The 27,671-nt window shown below is 49.3% G+C and overlaps 1 protein-coding gene across 1 annotated transcript; it reads right to left on the bottom strand.

Annotated features, from left to right (window-relative positions):
- Window positions 1-11,951: 11,951 nt before the first annotated feature.
- Window positions 11,952-26,336, bottom strand: Fam186b (family with sequence similarity 186 member B). The gene is made up of 9 exons (XM_055626799.1): window positions 26,241-26,336; window positions 24,936-25,161; window positions 23,481-23,663; window positions 19,069-20,656; window positions 18,235-18,427; window positions 14,802-14,992; window positions 14,020-14,208; window positions 12,292-12,300; window positions 11,952-12,051 (listed from the first exon to the last, which is right to left on the bottom strand). Exons 1-9 carry the CDS (start codon window positions 26,334-26,336, stop codon window positions 11,952-11,954), a joined length of 2,775 nt encoding a protein of 924 aa, XP_055482774.1.
- Between the last annotated feature and the right edge of the window lie 1,335 nt (window positions 26,337-27,671).

The raw sequence follows: 27,671 nt of genomic DNA, 5'->3' as shown, positions 1-27,671 counted from the left end.
ACTACCCAAGATGCTCCTATTCAAATGAAAAGTCCACTCTTCTGACCACCAATGAAATCCCTCTCTTCTTGGAAGAAAACACCTGCCTTTCCGACCTCTCTCCTCCTCTTATTACACGTGCTTGGCTTCTAGGCCAGATGCTTCAGGTTTTGAGCCTCTTGTCCAAAAAATTGAAGAGAATGGCTCCAGCAGATTGCAGAAGAAGCAAGCTAGCTTTGTTCGAAACAGAGCAATAGTACAGGTTACTCAGGGCTGCACTGTGGAGACTGCCAGGCGCCCTGAGGGAGGGCACTGAAGGGCCTCGAGCTAAGTCTGCGATCCAAAAGAAGGAAGGCTGGTTGCTAAGGAGTGGAGTTACTAAGGAGTGTAGTGTAGTTTCTCTGCTTTAATTGATAGACTAAGTCTTATATTAAATTTTCCTACTACACATGCCCTTCCCATAAATGCATCTGATCTTAATCTTACCCACACTTAATTACACACGAGCATAAGAAGGAAACAGAAGAGTCCCTCTGAAATTTACTGGAAGATACGATTTTGCCTTTATTGTACATATACCTAAAACCAGTTCAGGCTGGATCAGCCTTCTGCTCCTCATCCCCTGATATGTTGGGACTACAACTGAACAGAAGCTATTTTAATGTGTGCCCCACTAGGGGAAACTTAAACTACTCTGGGAGGGGAGTGCCCAAAGCCCGGTGCCCACGGCTAGCTGAAGGGACTCCAGGTTGCTGGGTCACTGCTGGAGAGGGTGTGTGCATATGACATGCAAGCGAAGGATGGCGCCGCGTGCATCCCGCAAGAGGGGATGTGCGCCATGAAAAACAAGTGGGCTCCCGGGATCGATTTTAACCTGTACCAGTAGGCCATTCTTTGGTGGCAGGGTCCTAAGGGGGAGGACCAGGAGATGAGAAGACAGAGAAGATAAGAAAGCTGGGGTCGGGAGGTCTTGGATCAGCAATGTCTTAGGTCAAGAAAGCTTATTAAGAAGTACGGCCTCTTATATACATTTTTTTTTCAGGTGAAAAGTGAGACAAAATCAGCAGAGAATTATGTATAGTGTGACAAGGTCGAGGAAGCCAATTGGGCATTGGTGCATAAGGGGAGCACAGGGCATTCTGGTACAACTGACCACAAGCAGCCTTGGGACTGATTGATAAGCTTTGCTCCTCTGGGGAGAAGAATGGGTTCTTGAGACCCACAAGGCACTGGCCCCAGGCCATCACTGGCCTTGTCAAGCATATTTCTGGTTTTAGACAAGGAACTGCCATTCCCCTTCCTTACCTCAGGGTCTCCGGGGAGATCTCCCCAGGCTACTGCTGGCTCTGCGTGTTTCCAGTTTTCTACAAGGTGCTATGCTGCTTCTCCATACCTCAGGGACTGGGGAAAGCTTGGCTCAGCCTGGCTCTCAACACTAAATAATCACCTATGCTTTCACTTGTCCTTCTAAAAAAAGTTTAAAACCCTTCCCCTGTACTCCTTCCCTCTGCCCAGCTGTTTAGCTCCAAGGACAATAATTTTGTTGTTGTGTTGTGCTTTTTTTTTTTTTTCCAGTGCTAAAGTACAAGCTTAGTATCTGTTGAGTAATTATCTTTAATTGCTACAAAGGAAGAGTCTTTGGGAGGCCAGAGTTGTGTGGGAGCAGAAACAAAGATATCTGAGTTAAAGAGGTTCGGTTTCGCACCCGTGAGGTGTCTTGGGGAGGTATTGGCTTTAAGAGGCAGACATACTAGGCAGGAAAGAGGCCTGGCACTCCACACAGAAAGTCATAATCATCAACAGGCAGATGAGTGCCCAGGGAGTGGAGTAGACACAGGTACAATGAGAAAGGGCCAAGACCAGCACACAGGACCCTCCAAAATTCAAGATGATGTGGAGGAAGTGGAGGCCCCACCCCAAAAACCCACAGAGGATGTAGATCAAAAGAAAAAACTAGCAATGATGCCAGCCCCCCAGCTCAGCTAACCATTGTGGAGAACAGTCTCTCAAAGTCTAGCACTCTCACTGGGATGGATGTAGCTTACAGTGGTGGGCACATTCATGGCTCCTTTTAGATCTTTGCTCAGGACTCCAGGGTCCTCCTGGAAGAGTAGAACACAGCAGTAGGGAACACAGAGTTTGAAATCAAATTGCTTGGTTTTATTTTTTGTTTACTTGTTTTTTTAAAATAGGGTTTCTATATAGTCTTGCCTGTCTTGGGGCTTGCTGTGTAGATCAGGCTGGCCTGGAACTCAAAGAGATCCACCTGCCTCTCCCTCCCAAGCTCCAGAACTAAAAACATGTGTCACCACACTTAGCATTTGCTTTTATTTCTTGTTTTAAATAATTATTTCTTTTTATTTTATGTGCATTGGCATTTTGCCTGCATGAGTGTCTGTGTGATGGTGTCAGAGCCTGGAGTTTCAGACAGGTGTGAGCTGCCCTGTGGGGGCTGAGAACTGAACCCAGGTCCTCTGGAAGAACGGTCAGTGCTCTTAACCATTGAGCCATCTCTCCAGCCCCCTTGGTTTTCCTTTTATAAGAGACTTGTTTTTATTAGTATTTTTATGTCTGTCTGTCTGTCTGTCTCTGTGTGTGCACATGCATGCACACCCCTGTGCCCACGTGAACACGCCCATCTACCATGCCGGAGCATGTGTGGAAGTCATTTCTCTCCTTCTGCTGTGTGAGCCCTCGGGGTTTGAACACAGATGGTCAGGGCTAGCATTCGACCTTATCTGCTGGCTCATTTCACTAGTACACAAACGCTTAAGTTTTAAAAATTATGTTGCATTTATTTGTGTGTGTGCATGTGGTTGTGCATGTGTCATGACAAATATGTGGCTGTCAGAGGACAGCTTGTGGGAGTTAATTCTCTCTTTTATCCTGATAGGTCTTGGGATTGGACCCCAACTACCAGGCTTGGCAGCCACAGCTTTCCCCACTGAACCGTCTCTCCAGCCCCCATAGTTAATTTTTTAACATGACTAAATTTACACATCTAAGTTCAAAAATCAAAATTATACTTAACAAATAAATTAGTTTATTCCCATTAAAGTGAAATGTGTGACAAAGTTTACTCCTGTAGCTGCTTTTATTTATTTATTTATTTAATGTGGCTTTGGAAGTGAGGTTCTTGCTATATAATTACAGACGAAAAAGAATAAGATAGAAAAGATAAAGAATTAAAATATTTAGCATGATAGCTTTTCATTTTAGATTTTGACCACTTGACATAAGCTAGAGTTATTTGGGAAGAGGGAACTCAGCTGAGAAAATGCCTCCATCAGATTGGCCTGTATGTGGGGTATTTTCTTGATTGATAGTTGATATGGGAGGGCCCAGCCCACTGTGGGCAGTGCCATGCCTAGGCAGATGGTCCTGGGGTGTATAAAAAGCAGCTGAACTAGCCATGAAAGAAGTGGCGTTCCTCCATAGCCCCCGCTTCAGTGTCTGCTCTGAGCTCCTGCCCCGACATCCTCTGAAGATGGACCCGTAATCCAAATAAATAATCCACCCTCATGGGCTTTGGATCATGATCTTTATCATAGCAAGAGAAATCAAGCTAAGACAGTAGCTTATTTGGAAAGAACAGCAACTAAAAAACTAATACAAATAAGACGTATTTTCCATTTTTTGGTGTGTATGTACATGTGTGTGCGCGCGCGCACACACACACACACACACACACACACACACACACACACAATCCAACCCAGATCATCAGGCTTGATACTTTAAGCAAACTAGACATAAGTTAATGCATACTTTATCGTGAACTCAATAGAAAGCATAGGAAATAAAATATGTGATATTCAATTGAAATAACAAAGTAAATGAAATAGTAGCAACCTAATCATACACACGTTAGATCTAGGTACTTAAGATTAAAAATGCTAGCAAAAGCACAAAGGAAGCTTGCGTAAATGGAAAGGCATAGTATATCTTGACTCAGTATCATAAAGATGTCAACTCGCCATAAATCAATCTATAAATTTAATATGGTCTAATAAAAATACCAATAGACTACATAGCCTGAATATAAAGTTCATGTGTAGATTTACACTGATTTATACAGCAGCAGCAGCAAAACTAGCCATGAGCATTTTGAAAAGGAAGAGGGAGGAATCTCTCTCAAATAGTCCAGTGAACTCCAGGGAGTGGCAGTGAATGCAGAAGTAGATCCATCAAGAGAACAAAATGGTCCAGAAATAGATGCAAGGCATTAAAGAAATTTAGTATGTTATAAAGATAGCGTGGTCTGTCAGCGGGGAAAGGACAGATTACTCCGTAAGCACCATTGAGACAACTGTGTAGCCACCTGGAAAAAAATAATGTGGCGTCTCTGCCTCAGTTCTCACACTAAATTACATCCATACAAATCAATTGTGTTTAAATAAATGTAAAAGAGTAAAATTGCAAATTTACAATGTCGGAGCAGAGAAAGTATTTTTCAGATGGTACAGGATTTCTCAAAGCATAGAAAAGACAAATCCTGTCAGCAGAAAAATCTATAATTTCTGCAGAGGGAAAGCACACCATAAACAGACAAATGGAAAACCAAGGAGGATGTTTGCAGCTCATATCACAGCCAAAGGAACCAATTTGCTTTACATATACAACATCTTTTCACATCAATATGAAAAAGGGCAAAAATCCTATAAGAAAATGGGTTGTTGACAAAAAAGGAAAGGTAAATGCCCCTTAGACAATTTTTTTTTAAAAATACTCTAGTTCCTCACAAGAAAATTAAAATTACACTTAAATATAATTTTCCACCAATAAATTGGCAACAATTTAAATGTTTGATGATGGGTCAATGAACAAATTATCATTGCCTATTGGAATTATCACTCCATATGATTTTTAGAGCATCCCTGCATATATGGAAAAAGTACATATAAAGTTAAAGCGTTGGTAGCAAAGGTTTAGGAAACACAGACTCTTACCACCGGAGGGCCAGTCAACAGTGCAGTGCGGCCAGGTCTTGGAGCGCCTGCAAAGTGACTAAACACTTTCTTAAGAGAGGAGAGAGTCACAAAAGAAAGTTTTTAAAACTTATTTTTAGCTTATGTGCATTGGTGTTTTTCTCCTGCATCTATGTCTGTGTGAGGGTGTCAGATCTTAGAACCACAGACAGTTGTGAGCTGCCATGTAGGTGCTGGGAATCGAACCCAGGTCCTCTAGAAGAGTAGTCAGTGCGCTTAACCGCTGAGCATGTATTTATTACGTTTGCAGTGTTCTGCCTGCATGTATGCTTGCAGGCCAGAAGAGGGCACCAAATCTCCTTATAGATGGTTGTGAGCCACCATGTGGTTGCTGGGAATTGAACTCAGGACCTTTGGAAGAACAGCCAGTGCTCTTAACCACTGAGCCATCTCTCCAGGCTGACCTACCGAGTTTTTAAGTGAGGATGTTCTGTGCCATAAAGAGACCCACAACATCTTGGAGAGAAAGCTCCGTAGTGAAAAGCAGTGGCTGCTCTTCCAGAGGACACAGCTTTGATTCCCCGCTCCTACACAGCAGATCACAGTCATTTGCAACTCCTGTTCCAGGAGATCTGATGTCCTCTTCTGTCGATTCCAGGCGCACAGACATATATGCCGGCAAAACACTCAGACACATAAAATAATGTAAAGAAATGAAAGCGCGACCCCAGTTGGTGGCCTGAGTTAGGGTACTCACCGAAGACACGTGAGGTGTCTGCTGGGGATGGACTGGACAGGGGATGCAGTGATGAGGCGCTAGCTGTGGCAGGAGGAGGCTGCTGGTTGCACACTGAAAGGAGCCCAAAGAGAAGCGCAAGTGTGGGCTGAGGTGGCAACAGTGGCTGGGAAACCCTGAGTAAAGGCTCCAGCGGGCAGCTTTTGAGCTGTCCGTCATGGGCTGGATTCCCAGCACCCACCTGGTGGCTCACAACCATCCATAACTCCAGTTCCAGGAGATCCAGTGCCCGCCTCTGACCTCTGAGCACCAGGCCCATACATGGTGCACACACAAATGTGCATTGCACACAGACACGCAAGCAAAACCCACAAGCAAAAGGAATAAATCAAATCAAATGCTTAAAAAGAGAAAGGTGATTGCTTGTGCGTGTGAGCCGTGCGTATGTCTGTGACTCGGGATAGAACTGGAAGAAGGTGTAGGACCCGCCGTCAGCTACCTGACAGTGGCAGCCTCAGGGCAAAGGTCATCCTGGGAGAGTCCAGGCAGTGCGGCGTCCTCCGAGAACTCAGGCAGAAGGTAACTAGTGGGACGGAGGGGGAGACCCAGCGTCTGGGGGAGGCTACAGGGAGAAGGTGGTGAGGGGTCTGTCTCTCTCACAACTGAAAACCTTTGAGGCTATAGTGCGGTTTTCTTCTCTGGTGTCCTGTCTGCCCTCCCTCCCTTCAGTTAGCACATGCGTCTGCCCACCCTGCTTCTGGGCTCTATCTTTCCCTCTTCGAGCATCAGTTGAAATCCCTTTGAGCCCGGAAGGCCTTCCCTGCAGTGACCATCGCCTCTCCTCATCTCCATCCCACTTTGCTCTTCTCCGCGCCTGCCAGGGGCTGCTTTTAGCTCTGCCAGCCCATGACAGCTTACCACCCAGTCTCCAGAGTGGAAAGGGACCTTGCATTCCAGTCTGTAATTACAAAAATCATCTCAGCACAGCATAGCCGGGAAGCCATTGCTGAATGAGTGGCTGGGCAGACAGACGGACGGACAGATGGATGGAAGGACGGTGAGTTCTTAGGAGTCTAAGAACCTAATTTTATTTTTAAAACATTTTAGAACTTTGCACATAGCTAGGATGCTATGTTTGTGGTAAGCTCATTGAAGGTGTTTTATTTGTGTCCTCTCCCTTGGTACAAAACATGACCTCACAGTAGGTGTTCAAAGGTGATTAGGAAACCAGCCAGTAGCCGGATATGGTGGCACACCCTTTAATTCCAGCACTCAGGAGGCAGAGGCAGGTGGATCATTGAGTTTGAGGCCAGCCTGGTCTGCATCGCAAACTCCAGACCCTGTAGTGAGACCCTGTCTCAAACAATCAATCAGTCAGTAAATACAAAGTCATTTAATTTGATCTACTTTCCACACAGAGGCGCAGCGGAGGCAAGACCACAGATGCAGAGCAAGCGGACTGCCCTCAGGAGGGGAGGGCAGGGCAGTCTTCCTTCAGAGCGTGCCTTGTTTCCTACTGTGTGCACAGCCCTCTGAGCAGGGTGCCCAGCGTGAGGTGCCTGACAGATATTTGTTCAATGAGTAAGTGAGTGAGTGAATGCGTGGGGACGTGGCGTGCGTTTGGCGGGAATCCACAGAAGGGCTTCCTGGAAGAATCCTTAAAAATAGTTGCCCAAATAATCATTTGTGAGAACCCATTTCTGAGCTGGGCAGTGGTGGTACACATCTTTGATCCCAGCGCTCAGGAGGCAGAGACAGGCAGATCTCTGTGAGTTCAAGGCCAGCATGGTCTAGAGAGTGAGTTCCAGGACAGTCAGGGCTACACAGAGAATCCTTGTCTCAAAACAAACAAACCACCAAACAACCACAACCAACCAACCAACCAACCAAACCCACATTTCTGCATTGCCGTGCTGAGGGTTCTATGGGGATGGGTAGCCAGGTAAAGAGGAAGTGGCCCAAAGCTGAAAGGAGAGAAGGCTGCCCACTGCAAATCATCTGTGGGACCCAGATGTTCAGGGGATGGCCAGGAATTCTTCATGTCCTTCCCTTGGCCGCTTCTGCCTTCCTGGCACAGCCCAGCACCTCTCCAGATGAACTCTGAGCTTCTGCCTTACCGCCCGCCTTCGGTTATTCCTAAGCATCCTAAGCCACTTCTCCTGAGCCAGGCCCTTGAGCCTCTTCAACAAGCGCTTTGCTGCCTCCTGGTGGCTTCTCCCAGGAAACAAGGCAATGACAGGAGAGGACACTTGGATCTTCTTAATTTTTGGATGACCTCCAATTATGACTGAGTGCTCCCCCTCTCAGGAAGCAGCCATGACCATTCCTCAGCCGAGCCCCAGCTGCTGTGCCAGTGTGCCCTGGTGGTTCTAAGGCAGTTTAGCTTCAAGAAAAGAATTTGAGAGCCGAGTGCCTTTAATCCCAGTTCTGAGGGAGAGGCAGAAAGATCAAGACTGGAAGTTCAAATCTGGTGTGCACAGTGAGTTCTAGGCCAGCCAGGGATACATAGTGAGACCCAAACTCGAAGGAAGGAAGGAAAGAAGGAAGGAAGGGTGGGTAGGTCTGACCAACAGGCCAATCCTACCCTGTGTGTTGAGGGACATTCCAGTTAGTGACTGGCATGGCATAGTCTCCTCTCTGCCTTCTCCCAACCAGAGACTACTGTCTTTGTGCATGGTGAAGGAAGCAGCCCAGGTCCTCATGAGAGGGAAGAAAAGCTAGAGCCTGTGGAGAACGGGCTAGAGGCCCGGTGCCTCATGAGGCAGCATCCACTGTACTCGAGCCAATTGTTTTGCAGCTGACAGAAGTCTGAGCTGATAGCTACTGGGGCCCCTGGGCCATCTTGTGTACCTACAAGGCAGGGGAGCCGCTGGGTCTCGGGAACCATTTGGCTATCAGTTTCTCACAAGAAGGCTGCTTTCTTGCTTCCTACGGTGTGCACGTGTGTGCATGTGGATCTGCGTGTGCAAGTGTGGTTGACTCTCAAACCCAGGGCTACCAACGTACTAGGAAAGTACTTCACTGTTGAAGATCACCCTGGCATCTTGAGGATGGAGAGACGGCTGAGCAGTTAAGAGCACTGGCTGCTCTTGCAGGAGACCCGGGTTTGAATCTCAGCACCTCCGTGGCAGCTCACAGCTGTCTGTAACTCTGGGGCACTTGACGCCCTTCACTGGTCCCCCGGGCACTAACAACACACAGGCAGACATGTTGGCAAAGCACCTGTATGTGTAAAATTAAAGTAAACATTTATTTAAAATGCTCTTTTGTCTCTGGCTTCGGGTTTCCCTGTATTTTTCCTTGTCCTTCTCCTGCTTGGGCTCTCTGAGCTTAAATCTGAAGTTGATTCTTCTGTTATTAGGAAACTCTCACTATCTCTTCAAAGATCCCTTCTCCCTTCTCGCTCTGGGACTCCACTCTCATATGACACTGATCCATCTGTCTCGAGTGCCTAGCTTGGGGTGTCAGGTTTTAGTAGGTGTTACATTTGGTCGATTTCTGTTGACCCAGCCCCATGTTCATGGATTTCTACCCCCTTTGGTTTTGTCTAGATTGGCAATAGCCTTGTTGAAGGGATTAAACATCTCCAGTATTAACTTTAGTTTGTTTGTTTTTGAGACGAGGTCTCTCTTTGTAGCTCTGGCTGTCCTGGACTTGCTTTGTAGACCAGGCTGGCCTCAAACTCAGAGAGATCTGCCTGTCTCTGCCTCCCGAGTGCTGAGATTACAGGCGTGTGCCACAACACCTGGCTTCTGGTATCTACTTTTTGAAAAGATTTATATTTAGTATTTTGTTGTCTAAGAGCTGAACCTGGGGCCTTTTATGTACTGGGCAAGCATTCTACCACTGAGCTTCATCCCAACCCTACCTTTCTCTTTCAGTCATGTGTCTGTGTATTTGTGTCTTTGCATGTGTGGAGTGACTATGGAGTTCAGGAACAGGCATTGAAGCTGGAGTTACATGCATTTGTGAGCCGCTTGACGCGGGTTCTGGGAATCAAACTCAAGGTTTACTTCAAGAGCAGTGCATTCTCATCAGCACTGAGCGTCTTTCCAGCCCCTAACTTTTTTATTTCCAGGATCTCCATCTTTAATTTCCCTTTCTGTAATTTTCTATTCCTTACTCAAAGTCCTCATCTACTCACGTGTGTTGTCCACCTTTCCGCTAGACCAGGCCCTTACGCACTTAGCTCTGGCTCCGTCACAGTGCCTGCTGACGTTGGCAGTGTCCCAGCCATGCACACGGAGATGACTTATCTAATCAGGAAGCGACGCCTGCCCTGCTTTCCTGAGTCAGCCTCCCACGGTAACCAAGACAGGAGTACATGCTTTCTATCCCTGGCTCTTTGCTTGGGTTATTTCCAGAAGATTCTTGTCCCCTTTTCTTCACACTTCTTTGTAGTCACACTTAGGGCTAACACAGGCCTTTATCTACAGTTGTTTTCTACACTGCTTTTGAATCCTCATCTTGAGGCTCCTGAGATCATGAACCATGCAAGCCAAGAAATGGCCCATCCCAAATATAGTCCCCTCCAAGCCTTTCTTGGCACCCCTCAGGTTATTGTTTTGGTTTTACAGATTATATCCTGTTTGATCAGATAGGTAACTCTGTTCTGAAAAACAAATGAGGCTTGTGTATCAACCCCATTGCTAAAAACCCATCCCACACACGAACGCCACGTGCACGTGCACACACCTCCCCGGTTGCTAGCCGAGCAGGAGAGGGGCCCGTCCTGCATAGGCTGCTCGCCAGAGCCCCTGCTAAAGGACATGTAAGAAGTCCTCCGTCTGGTGATTTGCTACTAGGAACACTTAGGTTTTTTGAGACAGGGTTTCGCTGTGTAGCCCTGGCTGTCCTGGAACTTGTTCTATAGACCAGGCTGGCCTTGAACTCAGAGATCCCCCTGCCTCTGCCTCCAGAGTGCTGGGATCAAAGGTGTGCGCCACCACTGCCTGGCTCTTTTATTATTTTTTTAAAGACAGGCCCTCACTGTGTCATCCAGGCTGTTCTTGAACTCATTACCCGGTGCCTGCACCTCCAAAGGGCTGGGATTCCAGCCAGAGGCCGGCCGTGGGCACGTTCTAATGCTGGATGTGATTGCAATGAGGCTTCCGGAAAGAGTAAGCCTGGAAACTGCCTCTTTCTGCCACAGCTTGTCCTCCCTGCAACCTCACCTGCGTCTGATGCGACATACACCTGACAGCCTTGTCCTCCTCCCTGACCAGGCGTGCTAGCTGGCTGAGGCTGTGGCTGAAAGTGATGCTGGCCTGTGCGGCACCCACAGAGCCAGCTGGTCCTACTCCACCCTCTCCTTCTCTTTCCAGAGTTTCCCTTTGCTTTTGAGGCAGGGTCTCGTTATACAGCCCTGGCTGTTCCTAAACTCAGACCGGCCCTGAACTCATAAATGTCTTCTTGCCTCTGCTTTCTGAGTGCTGGGGTTCAAGGGATGTAGCACCATACCTGGCTGTTTCCTCAATTTTAGCCTCTGCTGGAATAAAAAGGGAGGGGGGGCACTATTCCTGAGGAGAACCTAGATATGGTTCTCTTAGAACGTTTGCTACTTGCCGTGTCTGATCTCCGGGCCATTTGTGGAGAGGAGAGGGCTGGGAAAGACTGGGGGGGGTGAGATGGGGGCAGGGAGGTGTTCCTAGACAAACCTGTTAACTGAACAGACACATAGCTACTGGTGATGGCCTCCTGAGCCCCTGCCATCCAGACCTGGAACCTCCCATATCTCCATTTCTTCTACCCTGGGAGTCAAGGATAGCCATGAACTCCTGATCCTCCTGCCTCTGCCTTCAGGTGCTGGGATCACAGGCGTGTGCCACCATGCCTTTTGTTCTTATCCTCTGAGCTGTCAGTCACTTGAACATCAGATACTTATTCGTGCTCAATTAACTAGAATCTCTAACTGTGTGAGGGGCACTGGTAACGCCTCTGGCTGATGGCCTCCAGAGCCAGTGACACCACCTGGGAAGTTCTTTGCTTGATGCTCGGCTTACTGTCAGATGGCCTTGGACCTGGTTCCCAAGATGAGTCAGGGGGTGTGGCTTTCAGCAATGACACAGAAGACTTTAAACCAACCTCTATTTTATTAAAAACTAACAGTTTGGGGACTGAAGAAAGAAAATGGTGTTCCTCAAAGTTCTAGGACAACTTTTAAACACAACTAGCTGTGTGTATTTAAAAGCACCAGCTGGAAACCTGCATTGGGAACAAGTCGCTGTGAAGTTTTTAGGAGCCCAGAAGTCTGAGAGTCAGTAACTGTGGGTGGGAGTGGGAACTGGAGCTGTCCAGCCCTTCCGGCTTTATAGGGACTCAGGGAGCGACTGGCTGGACATTTTCCTGACAAGCCCAGGTGGCTCCTCCGAGGGTTCCTGGCATACCTTTCTTTGGGTCACTGAGGCACTGGAAGAACAATACAGTTACAAGTTGGGTAGCAACTGAGACAAGGCCCGTCAGCCCACCCATGGGGGAAACCCAGAGCTGGGCTCAGACTTGACCTGAATGTAGAACTGCCTAGCAAGACATTTCTGCTGGGCGCGCTCGCTTGCTGGATGAGGCTGTGGTTGAAAGGGACGCCTACCCCTGACAGCACCCACAGAGCCCCCTGGTCATACGCCACCCTCTCCTCTTGCCTAGCTGGACTTGAACTTCCTGCAGTCCTCTCTCTGCTTCCCTAATGCTAGAATTACAGATGGTCCATCGCTGAGACCCTATCTCACCCCTCCATTATAAGAAAAAGGATACTGGCTGGGCCTCAGGCCACAATAACAAGGTCCTAAGGCAACACAGGAACCCTCATAAAAATACCCAGAAGCCCGACACACGGAGGGGATCTAGCCAGGGTTCAGGCGAAGACAGAAGCAGGGTCCTGCCTCTATGCTGGAACTGTGAGAAGTCAAATAGACGCCTGTGTGGTTGTAAACGGGGGAAGAAAACTGTATTCATCTAAATTCTCTTACAAAGAGAAAGCTGTCTTTGCTGGGAGCAATATTTTGATATGCGCTTCAGCCTTCGGCTGAGATCCCGGTGGAGGTTCAGTGGGTGGAGCAGCTCTGCTTGAGACGGGAAAGGGATCTTAGAATTTTCCATGTTATACCACAAAGTGTGAGCAAAAAAGGAAAAAAAAAAAAAAAGAGGAGGAGGAGGAAAGAAATGAAGCTGCTGTTGAGTGCCTTCACTGCCTTTTCCCATCATCCGCTCTCGCTCTCTTTGTGTGTAGCTGTGTGCCTGGGCTTGCTCATGTGGGGGTGGACGTATGTACGAGTGTGTGAGTGCATGGGGGGTTGACCCTGGGTGTCTTCAGTTGTTCTCTGTGTTTAGAGACAGGGTCTCCCTGGACCTGGAGCTCATCAATTTGGCTAGCTACGCTGGCCATCGAGCTCCAGGGTGCTACCTGTCTCCACCTCCTGGTGCTGGACCGAGTGCTGCCATGCCTGGCGTGTTGTGTAGGAGCTGGGGATTTGCCCTCACACCTGTGCAACAAGCAGTGAACCGTGTCGTCACCCCAGCTGCTCTGTCCTTTCATTTATACATGGAAAGAACAAAGTGGACCTCAGGCTCCCTGAAAGCCAGGGCGGTGTGAGGAGGACGGAGGGGGTCATGGAAGGGGCTTGCAGTGCAGGCTCCCAGCAGGGAAGGGCCCCCAGTGACTTCTTTTCGTTACAGATCTTTCTCGGGGTAGGGTCAGGTCCAGGTGAGCATGAGAAGGTCCCTTGAAAGAACCTTGAGTCTTCAGTGCTGACATCTTCAAGCCAAGAGAGGCAAAAGAGAGAAACCTTTTCTAACCGGAGAAGTCTTTGGCTGGCCCGCTGGGTCCTGAGTCCTGCCACCGCTCCTCCACTGCTGTCCCAGGCTGCCCTTAAACTGGAGGGCCTCTGCCTTGGCCTTCTGGGTACTGACGTGCGGGTGTGTATCCCTAAACCTGGGCCCCAGCTGCTTCCCAGTGACAGGTCTTGAAGGCAGTCAGAAAACACAAACCACAAGGATGGGCCCAGGCTCCCAGCTTAGGTCTATCACACAATTCTTGGTTTCCCTCAGTCTCTTTGCCCTTCCACCTATTTCTCTAGACCAGCCTTAGACTAAGCGCAAGCCAGGGCACCCAAGAAAACCGTGTAAGGCCCAGGGACTTGTGCAAAGGTAACCCTCGTACAACAACCTAAGTCCTGTGGGAGACCGAGGTAGAATTGCTCCTAGGACCCAAGCTGGTGGCCAGTGAGTGGCTGAGGCAAGCAGCGTTTCCTTTCTGCTGTGGAGAATAGCAGTCGAGGACTGGTGTCTGGGAAGGGGCCAGGGCTGTGGGGCACAGTCTGTGTACCCGTGGTTGCACAGGCCTCTTCCAATCCAGGGCAAGCACCCCCTCTTGCTCCTTACTGAGACTCGAAGGGCGTCATGCCTCTGTGGTAGGAATGCCTCTCCACTGCCAATAGCCTGGGGATATCTGGGTATCCCCCTAGATGATTCCAGGGCAGGCTTGTGAGTAGTAGCTTCCTTTCTATTGGGTAACTTGAAGAGGCCACATCAGCCTTCCATATGGCTTCCATCTGGTTTTCTTGCTGGATGCTAGTGGGAGAGCACAGAGAATGTCAAGAGAGACAGAGAGGCACAGAAATAGGCTGAGGCCACACCCTCTTCACAGCCATTAAGGTCCGAGACACTGGGCCTTGTTTCCTTCCCTGAAAGAGTCTGTCACCATCATCTTGTCACCCTCCCCTCTCCAAATAGGTACCGTGTCTTAGTTCCCAAGGTTCTACTTCTAGGCATGTGCACTGGGGCTGGGGCTCTGACTCAGGTCCCGCTGGAGTAGGTGTACACGTGGCTTGTCTCGGCTGCCCTGAGGCTCACCACGCCTGAGCCTGGAACCCACTCGGTGGGAAGAAGTAGGCTTGTTTATGTGGACAGACCGATGGTCCATGCTGGGTCAGTATTCCCAGAGTTGAAACGTAGGTTGTTTCTTGTACATTCTCAGAGTCCATCAAGCTATCCCACAAACCGCTCCTTGACATACGCATTCTCCCTCTGGATCGAGCACCAGAGCTGGTCGGGGCAGCTGAAGAGAGGCCCTTGAAGCCAGTGACATAGCTTTTGCCCATGTCCTGGCTTGCTGTGGCTGCCCACTCATCCTACTGGCTGTCCCTCAGCCAGCCAATACCTACCTGGATATCCACAGGGGCTCAGATTCCCTGTGCTTGGGCATAGAGGATTGCTTGTTGGTTGAAGCACTGGAACGGACTCTCTGGAGTAAGACTGGAGGCGACTTGCATTTCCCTGGCCTTGCCGAGGTGCCTGAGGTGCCCTTGGTGCCCATCACAGGGATGTTCAGGTGGACATTGCACTCTTCCCGGAGCTGGGGGAGCCAGTAGAGGGCATCAGAAAGACGGGAAGAGAGGCCCCTCTAGGATGGGCGGGGGTCTTGTCTGATTGTCACTGGCCCTGCTGGGCTCTGGGTTGACGGCATGCTAAGGCCCTTTGACTACAAACCCCAGCTCCCCAGGTATGGCACTCTCCTTGAAAGTCCTTCAGCTCTCATTTGCTGGGGAAGTTTCTACTTTCTCCTTTGTTGTAAAGAATCTGGACAATGGACAAAGCAGAAGAAAGCAAGCTGAGGGAAGCCGGCAGCAGAACACTGACGCCACCTGCAGCAGAGCAGCCTTCAAGCCCGGCTGTGAATCTGGGCAAGGTGCGGGGGAGCCCGCACAGCGTTATTTACACAAACAGTGGCCTTTTTAAGAGGCTGCGTACTATTTCAGCATTCTTTTTAAAGCTCTGCTGCTACTGATGCGTGCGCACATGTGCGTGCCATGGCATGCACGTGGCATTCAGAGGACATCTTCATGGAGCTGATTCTCTTTTTTACCTTCCCTGTATTCTGGGGATCAAACTGAGTTTGTCAAACATGCATGGCAGCCAGGAGCAGTGGTGCACGCCTTTGATCCCAGCACTCGGGGGAGGCAGAGGCAGGTGGATCTCTGTGAGTTTGAGGCCAGCCAAACAAAGCGAGTCCAGGACAGCCAGGGCTACACAGAGAAACCGTGTCTCAAAAAACAAAAACAAACTGTGTGGCAAGTGCCTTTCACCCCCTGTGCCAGCTCCACGCCCTCACTATTTCATTTTATACTTAGCTATCCAAATGCTAGGATTACAGGCATGCAGCAGCAAAGCAAGCTGTTTCCACAGCTCGCCTGCTCGTAAAGAATGCTACAGTGACTCTGTTTCTCTTGTGCACACACCATGCATTTGGTCTCCCAGTTTCAGAGAGATTTCAGTCCACCATAGTCATTGTTCCCGTAGCTGAGACAAAGGCAGGGAGCTCCACCAAAACCAGGGATGAGCATGACCTTCCAGCTCTGACTCTAATGACCTACTCCCTCTAGGCAGACCCCGCTTCCTACTGGCTCCGAAGCCTTTAAAGTGGTGCCACAGGCTGGACACTGAACATCCAAAACATGGGGCTGTGGGTGGGGGCATTTTAAATTCAACATGACAAGCCAGAAGAGAGATGAACTTCCACACCATGTCACAATGGCTGCCACCAAATCTCCATCCCCACCAGCAGTGCTCAAGGGACCTCCCCTCCCCGCCACTGACCACTCTCTGACCATCTAGTCTGCTGTGCCCCAGCCCCTCCCAAGAGGAGCCCCTGCGATTTGTTACAACATCCATGCCAAGGGAAAGGAGCCAGATGCAGGAAGAAAATACTCCACCACCTCACATTCATGTGCGAGTGCAATAGAAAACAAACGTCAAATATACAGAGGTAAAAAAGTAAGACAGTAGTTACCAAAGTTGGGGTGTGGGCCAAGAAGTGGGGAGGTATAGACCACAGGACACAGAGAAGGCACCATGGTGAAGAGGTCCACTTGCCACTGTCTTTGAAGGGACCGAGATGTTCTAAAGAGAGACACTGCACCCCACCTTTTATGAGACTCAGGAAAAATGGTCCCCAAAAAGTCGAAATCCCCCAGGGACCTCACGCAAGGGGAAGGGAAAGCTAAAGTGAGGGTGCAAGCCGAGGAGGGGCTTGCCTTGCAGGATGGATTTCACCAGCCCTGACAGCTTGCAGGACAGAGTGGGAGCCAAGCGCTGAGGGTCCACGTCTTGACCGGAGCTGCATAGGTCTGTAGACCTATCGCCCTCTTTTTTCTTCCCCTGTTCCCATGATTCTCTCTTGTCCTTTCTGTTTTGCCTCAGTGGGTGTATTAATTTGTTTTACTGCAGTAACCATTTTACAACAAATAGGCATCTTATTTCATCTTATGTACTCTACATTAAACATACACAATAAAATTCACTATAAATCAGGAGACACATTAACAACTTTTATCTCACAAAGCCCCTGGAAAACTGTAGACTCAACTAGGCTTTTAACACTGAATGACAAAGTTCACACTCTAGAACCACGGGGTGGGGGTGGGGTAAGAGGTTTCCTTAATGTTTTCATTCGTGTTATGATTTGTGTTAGGCTTCATTCATAGCTCTGCTGGGTGATACAGGCCACAGGTTAGTTGTGCCAGAATCCCCAGGGCCAGCCGATCATACCTGAACTACTGTATAATTCAAGAAAATGTGCTAGAACCAAATTAAAATGGTTGACCAAATGCCCAGTAAAGTCAACAAAAGTAGGCCCAAACCAGGTGCGTCATTATGAAACAGTGCTGACTGTCACCGAGGGAAGGACAATAAGTCAGACCCAAAGAAACAGGGCTCAGGACGATTTGGGGTTCTAAACAGCATCAAAACTGAAAAGGTGCTGAGTGGAGCCTGCAAATCTGGAGAGGCGGTGAAGCCCACTTTGGCTTCCATAAGTAGATGGCCTATCAAGCAGAAGCTAGGGCCGGTCCCAGGGAAAGACACTCGGGGCCCTTGGGATGGCTGTGAAGGTGCTTGCCAGGAAAGCCTGTGGGCTGATTTCCATTCCAGAACCTACAGTGGAAGGGGACACACAGGACACACAAATCAAATAGTTTTTAAAAAGAGACACTTGAAGGGGGCTGGAAAGATGGCTCAGCAGGTAAGAGCACTGGCTGCTCTTCCAGAGGACCCGGGTTCAGATCCCAGTACCCACGTGGGGGCTCACAACCATCTGTAACTCCAGTTCCAGGGGATCTGACATCCTCACACAGAAATACCTGCAAGCAGAACACCAATGCACATAAGACAAAAATAAAAAGATAGGAAAGAGGCACTTTTAGAGGCAACACAGCCTGCCACAATTTACCCTCTGCTTTCTTTGTCAGGGAGAGCTTAGAAGGTCTCCAATAAGACAAGGAAGTGGATCAAGGAGGAATCTGGAAGGCAAGGGCAAAGCTGGGACTCTGCAAGGGGGTGAAGACACAGTTGTGCCTGGATGGCAACCAAAGCTAAAGGGAGCAGGGGGACCCCAGTACCAAGGAAACAGTGCAGGGCTCAGCTCCCCCAGCCCTGAAGGAGCCTTTTCTCCTGTTTTTTGAAGGGCCCCTTTCTCATACATAGATTGGGACAGTTGTCTTCCCTCATACTCCAGCCCAGAGACTCTCACACGCCCCCATTTCCCATCACCTGACAACGCCCATCCTGCTCCCCACTCGCTGACCAGTCCTGGAGACCCACCAGAAGGAACATGGTCACCATCTTGTGCAGGCATTCCTGGAACCTCTCCTCCACTTCCTTCTGCTTGTCTCTCCAGGCCTGCAGCCGGATGCTCTGCTGACGGTCGATGTTTTCCAGGAACACATAGAGGTCCCGCTTCTTATAGGTGACCTTTGTCTGTGGAGTAGATCCTATGTGTTTGATCACTTCCTGTCTGAGAAGAGAGAGAAGAACTCAGGAGCTAGAGAGACTTCTGCTGGCCCCCAAGTCAGTTGACTAGGGAGACACCTCCATTTTGTTAATTTTTAAGAAAGATTTATTTATTATGTATACAGTGTTCTGCCTGCATGTGTGCCTGTGCACCAGAAGAGGGCACCAGATCTCAAGATAGATGGTTATGAGCAACCATGTGGTTGCTGAGAACTGAACTCAGGACCTTTGGAAGAACAGGCATGTTCTTAACCTCTGAGCCATTTCTCCAGCCCCCGTTTTGTTAATTTTTGAAAGGGGAATGGGTCTATGAGAAGGGGCAGAAAGGTGGAAGGGGCTATGAGGGGCAGAGGAGAGTACCTCAGAGCTGGTGAGGAAAAATCAAGGAAATGGTAGGGAGCATATTGGATGAAGGACAGTAAAACAGGGGTGAGAGATGGGGGAGGGGTTGGAGGAAAGCCAACATGAGAAAAAACACCTTCGAGTATTGTCCTATTAGTCCCTTTCCCGGGAAACCTAGGCGACTTCCCTTGTGGTTTCCTACCCACATTCCTTTATGTGTTCCCTGGGATCTGGCTCTCCCCTATTTTTCAGTGGGTGTAGGTGGGTCAGGGGTGGGGTGCTGGTGGCTGCCCGGGCGCCTACCGGAGGCTCTGGAAGTGTCTGTAGTGGATGTACTTCTGGAACAGGTGCTGCAGCCTGAGGATGCTGAGCTTCATGGCGATGACGGTGAGTTCCAGGGCCTTGCTGCGCTGGTGGTGTGGCAGTGCCAGCTCTGAGTCCAAGCCCCCCAGGATTTGCAGGTTCTTCATCTGGGCTGCCATGTCTATATGGTACACAGTGTCCTGAGGGCTTTCTGGGTCTTTCTGCGGAGAGGGTCGGGTCACCCTTTGGATGTATAGCCCAGCAACGGGAGAGGAAGCACATTTCTTGGGCTTAGCAGAACCCTGACAGGCCTGCGGTATCTGCCCCAACTCAGCTGAACTCAGGGTCTTCTGGCTTCTCTGGCCAGGCTGCTGGGTGTGTTTGGGCATGGGTAAGTGTGACCTCCTGCTTGAGCCAGCAGATTGGGTTTGGCCCTGGGGAGGCGCCCATGCTTGTTCTGTCTTCACCAGGTTCCTCCACCGGGTGGTGGTTGTGAAGACCAGCTTCTCCGAATCTCCCTTCCCAGTGCTGGATTTCTCTTCCGGGTGGGAGAGTCTCTGCCACTGCTGCCTGGCCGCTGCCTCGGCCTCCCACTGCCGCACCTTCTCCTGGTGCTCCTGCTCCAGCAGGGCCCACTTCTTCTGCCGCTGAAGCCACATCTCCTCCTCCTGCAGCCACTGCTGCCTCCTCGTCTCCCAGCTCAGGTCTTCCTTCCTGTGCTCCCTGTGGCTCTCCAAAAGCGCCCTCCTGGAGCTCTCTGGAGACGGGCACTTCTGGGGATCGGACTTGCTTTGGACGCCTTCCTTCTCTTGGAAGTGGTCCTCCTCCTGGTCTTTGCCTTCATGGTCTGGGGCCTCTGCTCCCGGTTCTTCCCACTGTGTGGGAAGCTGGAGGGCCTCTGAGTGCAGCAGCTCAGGCTCCAGGTGCTCGGTGAATGCGTCTGCAGCCGTTGACTCTGTGGCCATGGTGGAGAGCGGCTCTTGAGCTGAGGGGGTAGTGTCACTGTCCCAGGCCTGGGTCGGGGGAGTTGGAGAAAGTGCTGAAAACAAAGGTCCTTCCTGGTAGAGCTTCTGCTGCCTTTCCTCCAGGGCTGTAACCTCAGCTGGTTGTTCTAGGCCCCTGGCAATCTGAGCCTTCTTCAGCTGGTATTCCAAGGCTTGCTTTATCAAGAGGAGGTCACGGTACTTCTCCTCTAGGATCTCAAACTGTTTTTGCAGTGCACCTTTTTGGCTCTCCAGGACTTGGATGGATTTTTGGAAATACAGCCTCTGGGTACTGAGCTCTTTGCTCATCTCCACCTGCGTATATTTGTATTTTGTCTCCAGACTCTTGTTCTCCTTGTGTTGGAGTATCAAGGCCTTGTTGAGGTTCTCCACCACAGTAGACATGTACCTGATGGCCTTGACCTCCCCTTTCTTGAACATGGTGGAGTCAAGGAGCTCCTGAAGCATGGATTTCACCTCCGAGACCTTCACGCACGTGGTGTCCTTGTCCTGTAGCATCTGCTCTGGGCTCAGAGGCTGAGGGAGCTCTGGGGACTTTTGTGTGCTTTTCTGCTGCCACTCCCGCCAGAAGTTATGCCTGGATGCTAGAAGAGGTGGAGAGGAGACAGGCAGCAAGCCCCCAGGAAGAGGCCGTACCACCTGGAAGGGAAGTGTGCCGACCCTCCAGACCCCACCGAGCCTGGACTCTCACCCACCCCTGTTTGGGATGGGCGAGAGCAAGGAACTGGCCCTGCAGAGGAGACACCTCTGCCCGGCCTGAGATTGCCGAGCACAGCCTTAGGGGAACGCAAAGGGGCCCAGCACAGTGTGTCAGCTCCGCTCAGTTCAGCCTACTTTCTAGCAAGGTGTTACTTTTCTAACCATGCCCCTTCCCTAAATCCGTGCTGCGCTCCTTACTGCCAGCTGCCCAACCCCTCAGCCCCACGTACAAGTTCCCTTCTCTTCCTGTCACCTCCGAACTGTGCCTGTGGAGACTCTTTTACAACTGTTCTCATGTCATTATTGTTTTAGTAATTGTCTTTGCCCATATCAGGGGATCACATTAGACCCTAACCCCAAGAAAATAAACTAAGCACAGGCTGTGGGGTCAGAGCTGGCCAGGGTCATACAGCCCCGTGCCTACTGCTATGCAGAGGGCTGATGGAATGGGAGTCTTCCCAAACGTCGCTGGCAAAGAGAACAGTGGCTAGCTTCGGCTGTGGGGCAAGAGGGCATAGGGAGCGTGAGCGATACTGAGCTCAGCCTAGCACCTCACTATGTCGGGCAAGCCATACGACCGTAGGGTTCAGAGTTCTGAGACCAAGTCGCTTGGATCCAAATCACATTTCTACCATTTGCCTTGGGTACATTTTTTTTAACTTCTTAGTGCCTTCCTTTCCCCATTGGAAAAATGGGAACACCTGTAGATTCCAATTCTCGGAACTTAGACTGCACATTCATAGTTAAGGCCAAGTATAGTCCTAAAGTGCTCAATAAATAATCCTCACAAGCAGGAGAGTGGCGGCACATGCCTTTAGTCCCAGCACTTGGGAGGCAGAGGCAGTGGATTTCTGTAAGTTCGAGGCCAGCCTGGCCTACAGAGTGAGTCCCTAAGAAGCCAGGGTTTCGAAGAGAAACCCTGTCTCAAAACCAAACCAAACCAAACCAAACCAAACCAAACCAAACCAAAAGGAGTGTACACCATGCCAGGCTCAGGCGGTGCTGCTCGCTGTGTGGGCAGGAAAGCCCAAGTTCTCATCTCCAGCTCTGACGTAAAAAGCTGGACACGCTGGCGCAGCTGGAGCCCCACTACCCACTGCTGCAGGCGGAAGCAGGGGCACCCTTGGCCCTGCTGGTCAGCCCGTCCAGCCCCCCGGGGAAGCTCTAGCTCAAAAAATAAGGTGGAAAGTGACTGAGGAAGAGTAGTATTCTCTGGCCTACACACAAACATGCCATGGAAATTTACATTCTCATAAGAAAACAAGTATACAAATAACTATATTTTAAGATAGAGCATGGCAAAGATTACAGGAGCAGATAGTCTCCATTCTCTTTATTCTTCCTCCCATAACGTTCTATCTTACTTTTTTCTTTTTTCCTTTTTCTTTCTTTTTTCTTTTCTTTTCTTTTCTCTTTCTTCCTTCCTTTCTTTCTTTCTTCCTTCCTTTCTTTTTTTCCTTCCTTCCTTCCTTCCTTCCTTCTTTCTTTTTTTTTTTTTTTTTTTTTTTTTTTTTTTTGAGACAGGGTTCCTCTACATACAGCTCTGGCTGTCCTGGAACTCATTGTGAAGACCAGGCTTGCTTCAAACTCACAGAAATCCTCCTGCTTCTCAAGTGCTGGGATTAAAGGCGAGCTCACCACACCCGGCTTCAACATCTTTAATTGATAATGATAATTAACTTGTCCAAGAGAACCCATGGAAATGCTAATTTTAGCTACTGTTTATTAAGCCTGGAATATTCCAGGCTTGGTGTCAAACATCTCATACCCAACGCGCGCGCACACACACACACACACCGGCCCTGAAGGCAGATAATTATCTCTGAAGAAACAGGCTAATAGAGAGAGAGTAAAGATGCCCAAAGCCACACAGCTCAAAGTTGGCAGAGGTGGGATTTAGACTGAGACCTGATTCAGTCTAAAGCCCTGGAGTAGGAGTCACCAAGCAGGGGACTGGGTTTTCTAATCGCTTTACTTGTGATTCCTTCTGCTCTCTAAGTTTCAGGGCTCTCCTCTGCAAAATGTGGGTGGCAATCTCAGGCCAGTTAGAGAGTAGATAGAAATAAATACTCTTAGCCAGGCTGGTGCTTGACCACCATAGTCAGGAAGCTGTAGAAGGACGTCCAGCTGGAGCTTTCCTAACCCTGGCTTGGGCTGGGTTCAGATGGAGGAAAGCGTGCCCTCAAGCTCAGTCTGTAAACTTCCACTTTCCTGGCCCTTAGGCCTTGCTCCCCAGAACTCCCAGAAGCATTTGAGGGTTCATCTTCACCTCACTCCTACCTATATCTTTTTTTGTTTGTTTGTTTTTCAAGACAGGGTTTCTCTGTGTAGCCCTGGCTGTCCTGGAACTCACTTTGTAGAACAAGCTGGCCTTGAACTCAGAGACCTGCCTGCTTAAGCCTTCCAAGTGCTGGGATGTGTTAGGGTGTTATGGTCTGTGTGCCATGTGCATGCAGTGCCTGTAGAGGCCAGGAGAGAGTGTCAGACACCCCCTGGAACTGGAGTTACAGATTGTTGTGAGCTACTGTGTGGGTGCTGGGAATTGAACCCAGGTCCTCTGGGAGATCAGCCTGTGCTGTGCAGCTCAGAACATCTTTGTGATCAGATTGGGTCTGATACCCCAGCTCGGAAGCCCCTGTGACTGCTTCCTCCAAGATGACGCCCAGGCCCTCCCCACCCAACCCCCTCCTAGGAGCTCCAGGAACCTACTTAGTGCCTTTTTCTTTTGCTCTTCAATGAGAGAGGAGCAAAGAGAGATGAGAGACTCGATGCCTCCCTTGGTGGCCATGAGGGAGAGAGGCAACACTTTCTCCATCACCTCGATCCATTCATTAAGGGCTTCCTCTTCCTCCAGATTTCTCCTGCTCGCCATCTCACAGGTCAGACTGTCACCTGGGCAGGGTTGGGGACTAGGCTGAGAACAGTGTCCTCCGGGGATCCCCCACGCAGCCTTACAGCACAGGGGTTGCAGCTGGCCTGAGGGTGGACTTGTTACACTGTACACTAGCTACTGGGCAGGTCCCTTCTTTGGAACTTCAGTTTTCTTCCCTGCAGAAGGGTTGGGTGAGGACTGGAGGAGGTGGCGCTTAAGAAGTGATTGACATGAGGAGAGGTTTTTAAAGTGTGAGGCCAGCCAGGGATCTTGCTAGTTAGTCTGTGCCAGTTGTATAATCTAGCCTCTGGAGCAACTAGGTGAATTAAGTAGAACCAGAAGCTTGCTTTGTGCTTGTTTGTCTGCTTGCCTGAGGTAGAGCCTGGCTATCTGCTGTGCTTGTCTGTGTGGGTGGGTGTGAAGCCCAGAGATCACTCTCGACTGTCTCCTCTCTCTGAACCTGGACCTTTCCATTTGTGCTAGACTGGCTGGGATTCCCACTTGTCCACTCCCCAGTGTTTCGAGTACCGGCACATACTGCCAGTCTCAGGGTTTCTGTAGATTCCTGGAGTCTGAACACAAGTCTTCAAGTTTGCATAGCAAGCACTTATCCACTGGGCCCCCTTCCCAGCCCTGTGTGTGGTGATTAATCTCAGGTGGATTGGTGGAAGGCACACCTCAGGGCGAGGGCATTTCCAGAGGTGATCAGGACATGAAGGTTCGACCTAACTAGTGAATTAACCCGTTGATAAAGCCAAAATTTAGGTGTACTGTTGGGAGGTGAAATGTATGGAAGTTAGGACTAAGTTGGGGAGAGGGCCACCAGGTGTGCCTTTAAATGGCTTTAAATGCCTCTGTGGTGTCTTCCTGTTCTCTGCTTTCTGGTTGTGCGAGTGGAGCAGCCTGTTCTTCCACAATCCCACTGTCACCATGACCTTCAGCCTTGCCTCAGGCCTAGAGCGATAGTGTCAGGAGACCATCTCTGACAGCGCTGAAGCCAGAAGCCAAAAATGAGCCTTTACCCTTTCTTTCTCTCAGGTGTTTGTCAGATCAACAACAGGCCTGACTGACATGGCCCTTCTGGGGAGGGGAGGCTGCGTGCTGGGAAGTGAGAATCCAGAATCCGTCACTGGGGAAGAGATGTTAGAAAAGAAGCCCCCTGCTTTCTCACGCCCACCAACCCCTCCTTCTGCAAATGCTGCTTAGGTGGGGAAAGGAAAAGCCTGAGCCAGCAGGGACCAGCCTGCAGGGAGGCACCAGCCCTCAGGGCTGTGCCAAGCCCACAGACTCACCCCAGTCACCCAGCCAGCCAAGAAGCTCATACAGGTGTTTCTCTTTGGCCTTAGCATCTTTGGAGAAGGAGGCAATTTTCTCCAGCAAGATGAATCTCTTCCTCCCTTTTTGCTCTGGTTGGTGAGGTTTTATCTTTTCTTTTAAGTCATATCCCATTTCTTTCTGGAAGCGATTGATGGCAGAGTTGACATTGTCCAAAATGTCTGAGAGCTGAGTGGAAATATCCTGTATGGGGCGCAGATGGCGGATGGCAGAGGTTAGGATTCTAGGTCCTGCGGTCAGTTGCCTGTGGTCTAGCAGTGTGTCATCCTGAACAAATTGCTCAACTTGAGAGAGAGAGAGTATACCTGAGTATAGTCAGCACCACAGGCTCTTATGAAAATGGCATGAACTGATATTGGAAAGTGTTTAGAACTGTGCCAGGAACGTACAGAGAGCATCAGCTCTTGTCATTTTAAATTTTTAAAATTTATTTTATGTATGAGTGCTCTATCTGTATGTATACCTGCATGCCAGAAGAGAGCATCAGATCTCATTATAGGTGGTTGTGAGCCACTGTGTTTGTTGGGGATTGAACTCTTAACCACTGAGCCATCTCTCCAACCCCATCATTTTAGTTTTTAAGCTCGGGAACACTACAGATCCACAGTGTACATACTGTTAGAATTTTGGAACTTGCTGGAGACTTCTGGAATCTCACAGGGACTGAGAGGCAGCATGGGAAAAAAAAACAAAAAACAAAAAACAAAACAAAACAAAACAAAAAAAACAAACAAGTCCCAGAGAAATGCCCTGGACCAAAGGTTCAAGCAATGTGTCATTTGCCGCCCCACATCCACCACTCCCATTCTCCTCTTTGCAAGTGCTGACTTATAGACAGAGTGCATGGAACTGCCGTATAGACAGAGTGAGCTGAGCCTTTGGACATCACCCCAAGCGTTTCCAGGGCATCGCTTAGGGGATTCTAGCATTCTGCCAACAGAGTCTGAATTTTTAAAATCTGCCCCCACCCCACCCCATTTGGGCTCCATCAGTATGCACTGTCCAGGGGCCTCCTGCCCACCTACCTAGGGCCTGTATCCTTACACCCCTGCCTTACAGGGCTGGCTGGGCTCAGCCTACCCTGCAGAAGTCAAATACAGGATGTGGGCATCCTGAACCCATGTCTCTGCAAACCCAGCTTGTCAAGTATCCCAGGACCCCCCAAAGGCCTAAAGGCTGGAATCTTGTGTAAATGTGAACTCAGGCCCCAGCCTCCACGTCAGACCTGAGCAGAAGGCTGTTTTCTTCATCTCTGGGGTTACCTCCTGAGTCCGAATTAGCTGGGCAGTCTCAATCTTGGAAATGATAGCCTTCACTGACGTGGGGGTCACCAAGTGTGGGGGGTTGTCCTTCTCCATTCTAGATAATCCTCCCAGTCCATAGATGTTCTGTCTCTCTCACACATAGACCTGAACATACAGTATCGGCAGCTTTGTGGGCTAAGGACCCCGGGAGGTTTCCCGGCAACCTCTGCTGAGCCACAGCTCTTCTAGTAACTGCCAGATAGCAGGTTCCAACGGACTCTCCTTTCCCCAGTGACATCATCAGTTTGATTTAAAGAATCAGAAGATTAAACTTTCTGCCATTCATCTGCATTTTCCATTGCTTGCTATTATTTTTACTGGACCCGTTTCATTTGTTTGTTTAAGCGTTAACTGTTATGTTTCCAAGCTAAATATTAATGATGAAATTTAGGAAGAAAAGCAACTAGGGGAAGTGACTTAGTTTAGATCTTGGTTCCCCCAAAGGTCCAGATGTGGGGGTTTGGACGCCGATGTGGTGCCACAGGGAAGGTGTGGAACATTGGGAGATAGGGCCTTAGGACACTGGGTACCCTCGAAGGGCGTGGTGGGACTTCAGCCTGTCCTCACTCTTCCTCCCCTGATTCAGGGTTTTGTTCTACCACACCAGAAACAAAAGTGCTGTCTGATCATGGGCTGGAGTTTCCGTGAGTCATTTTGAGCCAATTATCTCAACTATTTCATTATAGCATCAGTAGGCTGACTAAACACTTTTCTAAAGAGACGGTTTGATTTTAAAATCACAGATGATCAAGAACTAAGTGAAATATGTTTGGTTTCCATCCCAAGGATCAGCACTCTTACTAGTTAGAGTTGATAAGCATGATGGAAGTTTTTTTTCCCCCTTTTCTTTTTAATAGCACTGTATGCTCAGGACCTAGAATTGTACCTAGTACATACTAGTGTACTAGCTAAACACGTATTGAATGACTGGATATGAAATGGATGAAGTGCAGGTTCATATGCATGAAAATTATTCTTCCTTGTTGCCAAGAATATTCCCATTTAATAGGTAACAACTTAATGTGAGTTCAGTTGTATGTGGTATCTAGCTCACTTATGACTTTCCTGACATTCACCTGTCTCTCACCATGCTGCTGCTCATTTGCTAAGGCAATGCCGATTCCTTTATTGCTCGTTCACTCACCGGACCCTCACCTTTGGTAACATTCCAGGTGCTGCGCAGGGAGCTAAGTGCTGGCCATGCAGAAATGAGTGAGCCCCACACCCAAACCCTGGCTACTGGGTATTTTACCTCCGTTCTGGATGGCCCTTTAATCCTTTATGATTTCAAAACATCTTTAAATTATTTTTAATTTGATTATGTTTAAAGTTTTCTAATTTAGCCTCTCTCGGTTGTTCACACTATTGCTCTAAGGATCAAATTCGGGC

This window comes from Psammomys obesus, unplaced genomic scaffold, assembly GCF_907164565.1.
Source record: "Psammomys obesus unplaced genomic scaffold, mPsaObe1.curated_primary_1811, whole genome shotgun sequence".
In the NCBI taxonomy this organism is placed as follows: Eukaryota; Metazoa; Chordata; class Mammalia; order Rodentia; family Muridae; genus Psammomys; species Psammomys obesus.
This window is presented reverse-complemented; position numbering and strand designations above follow the sequence as displayed.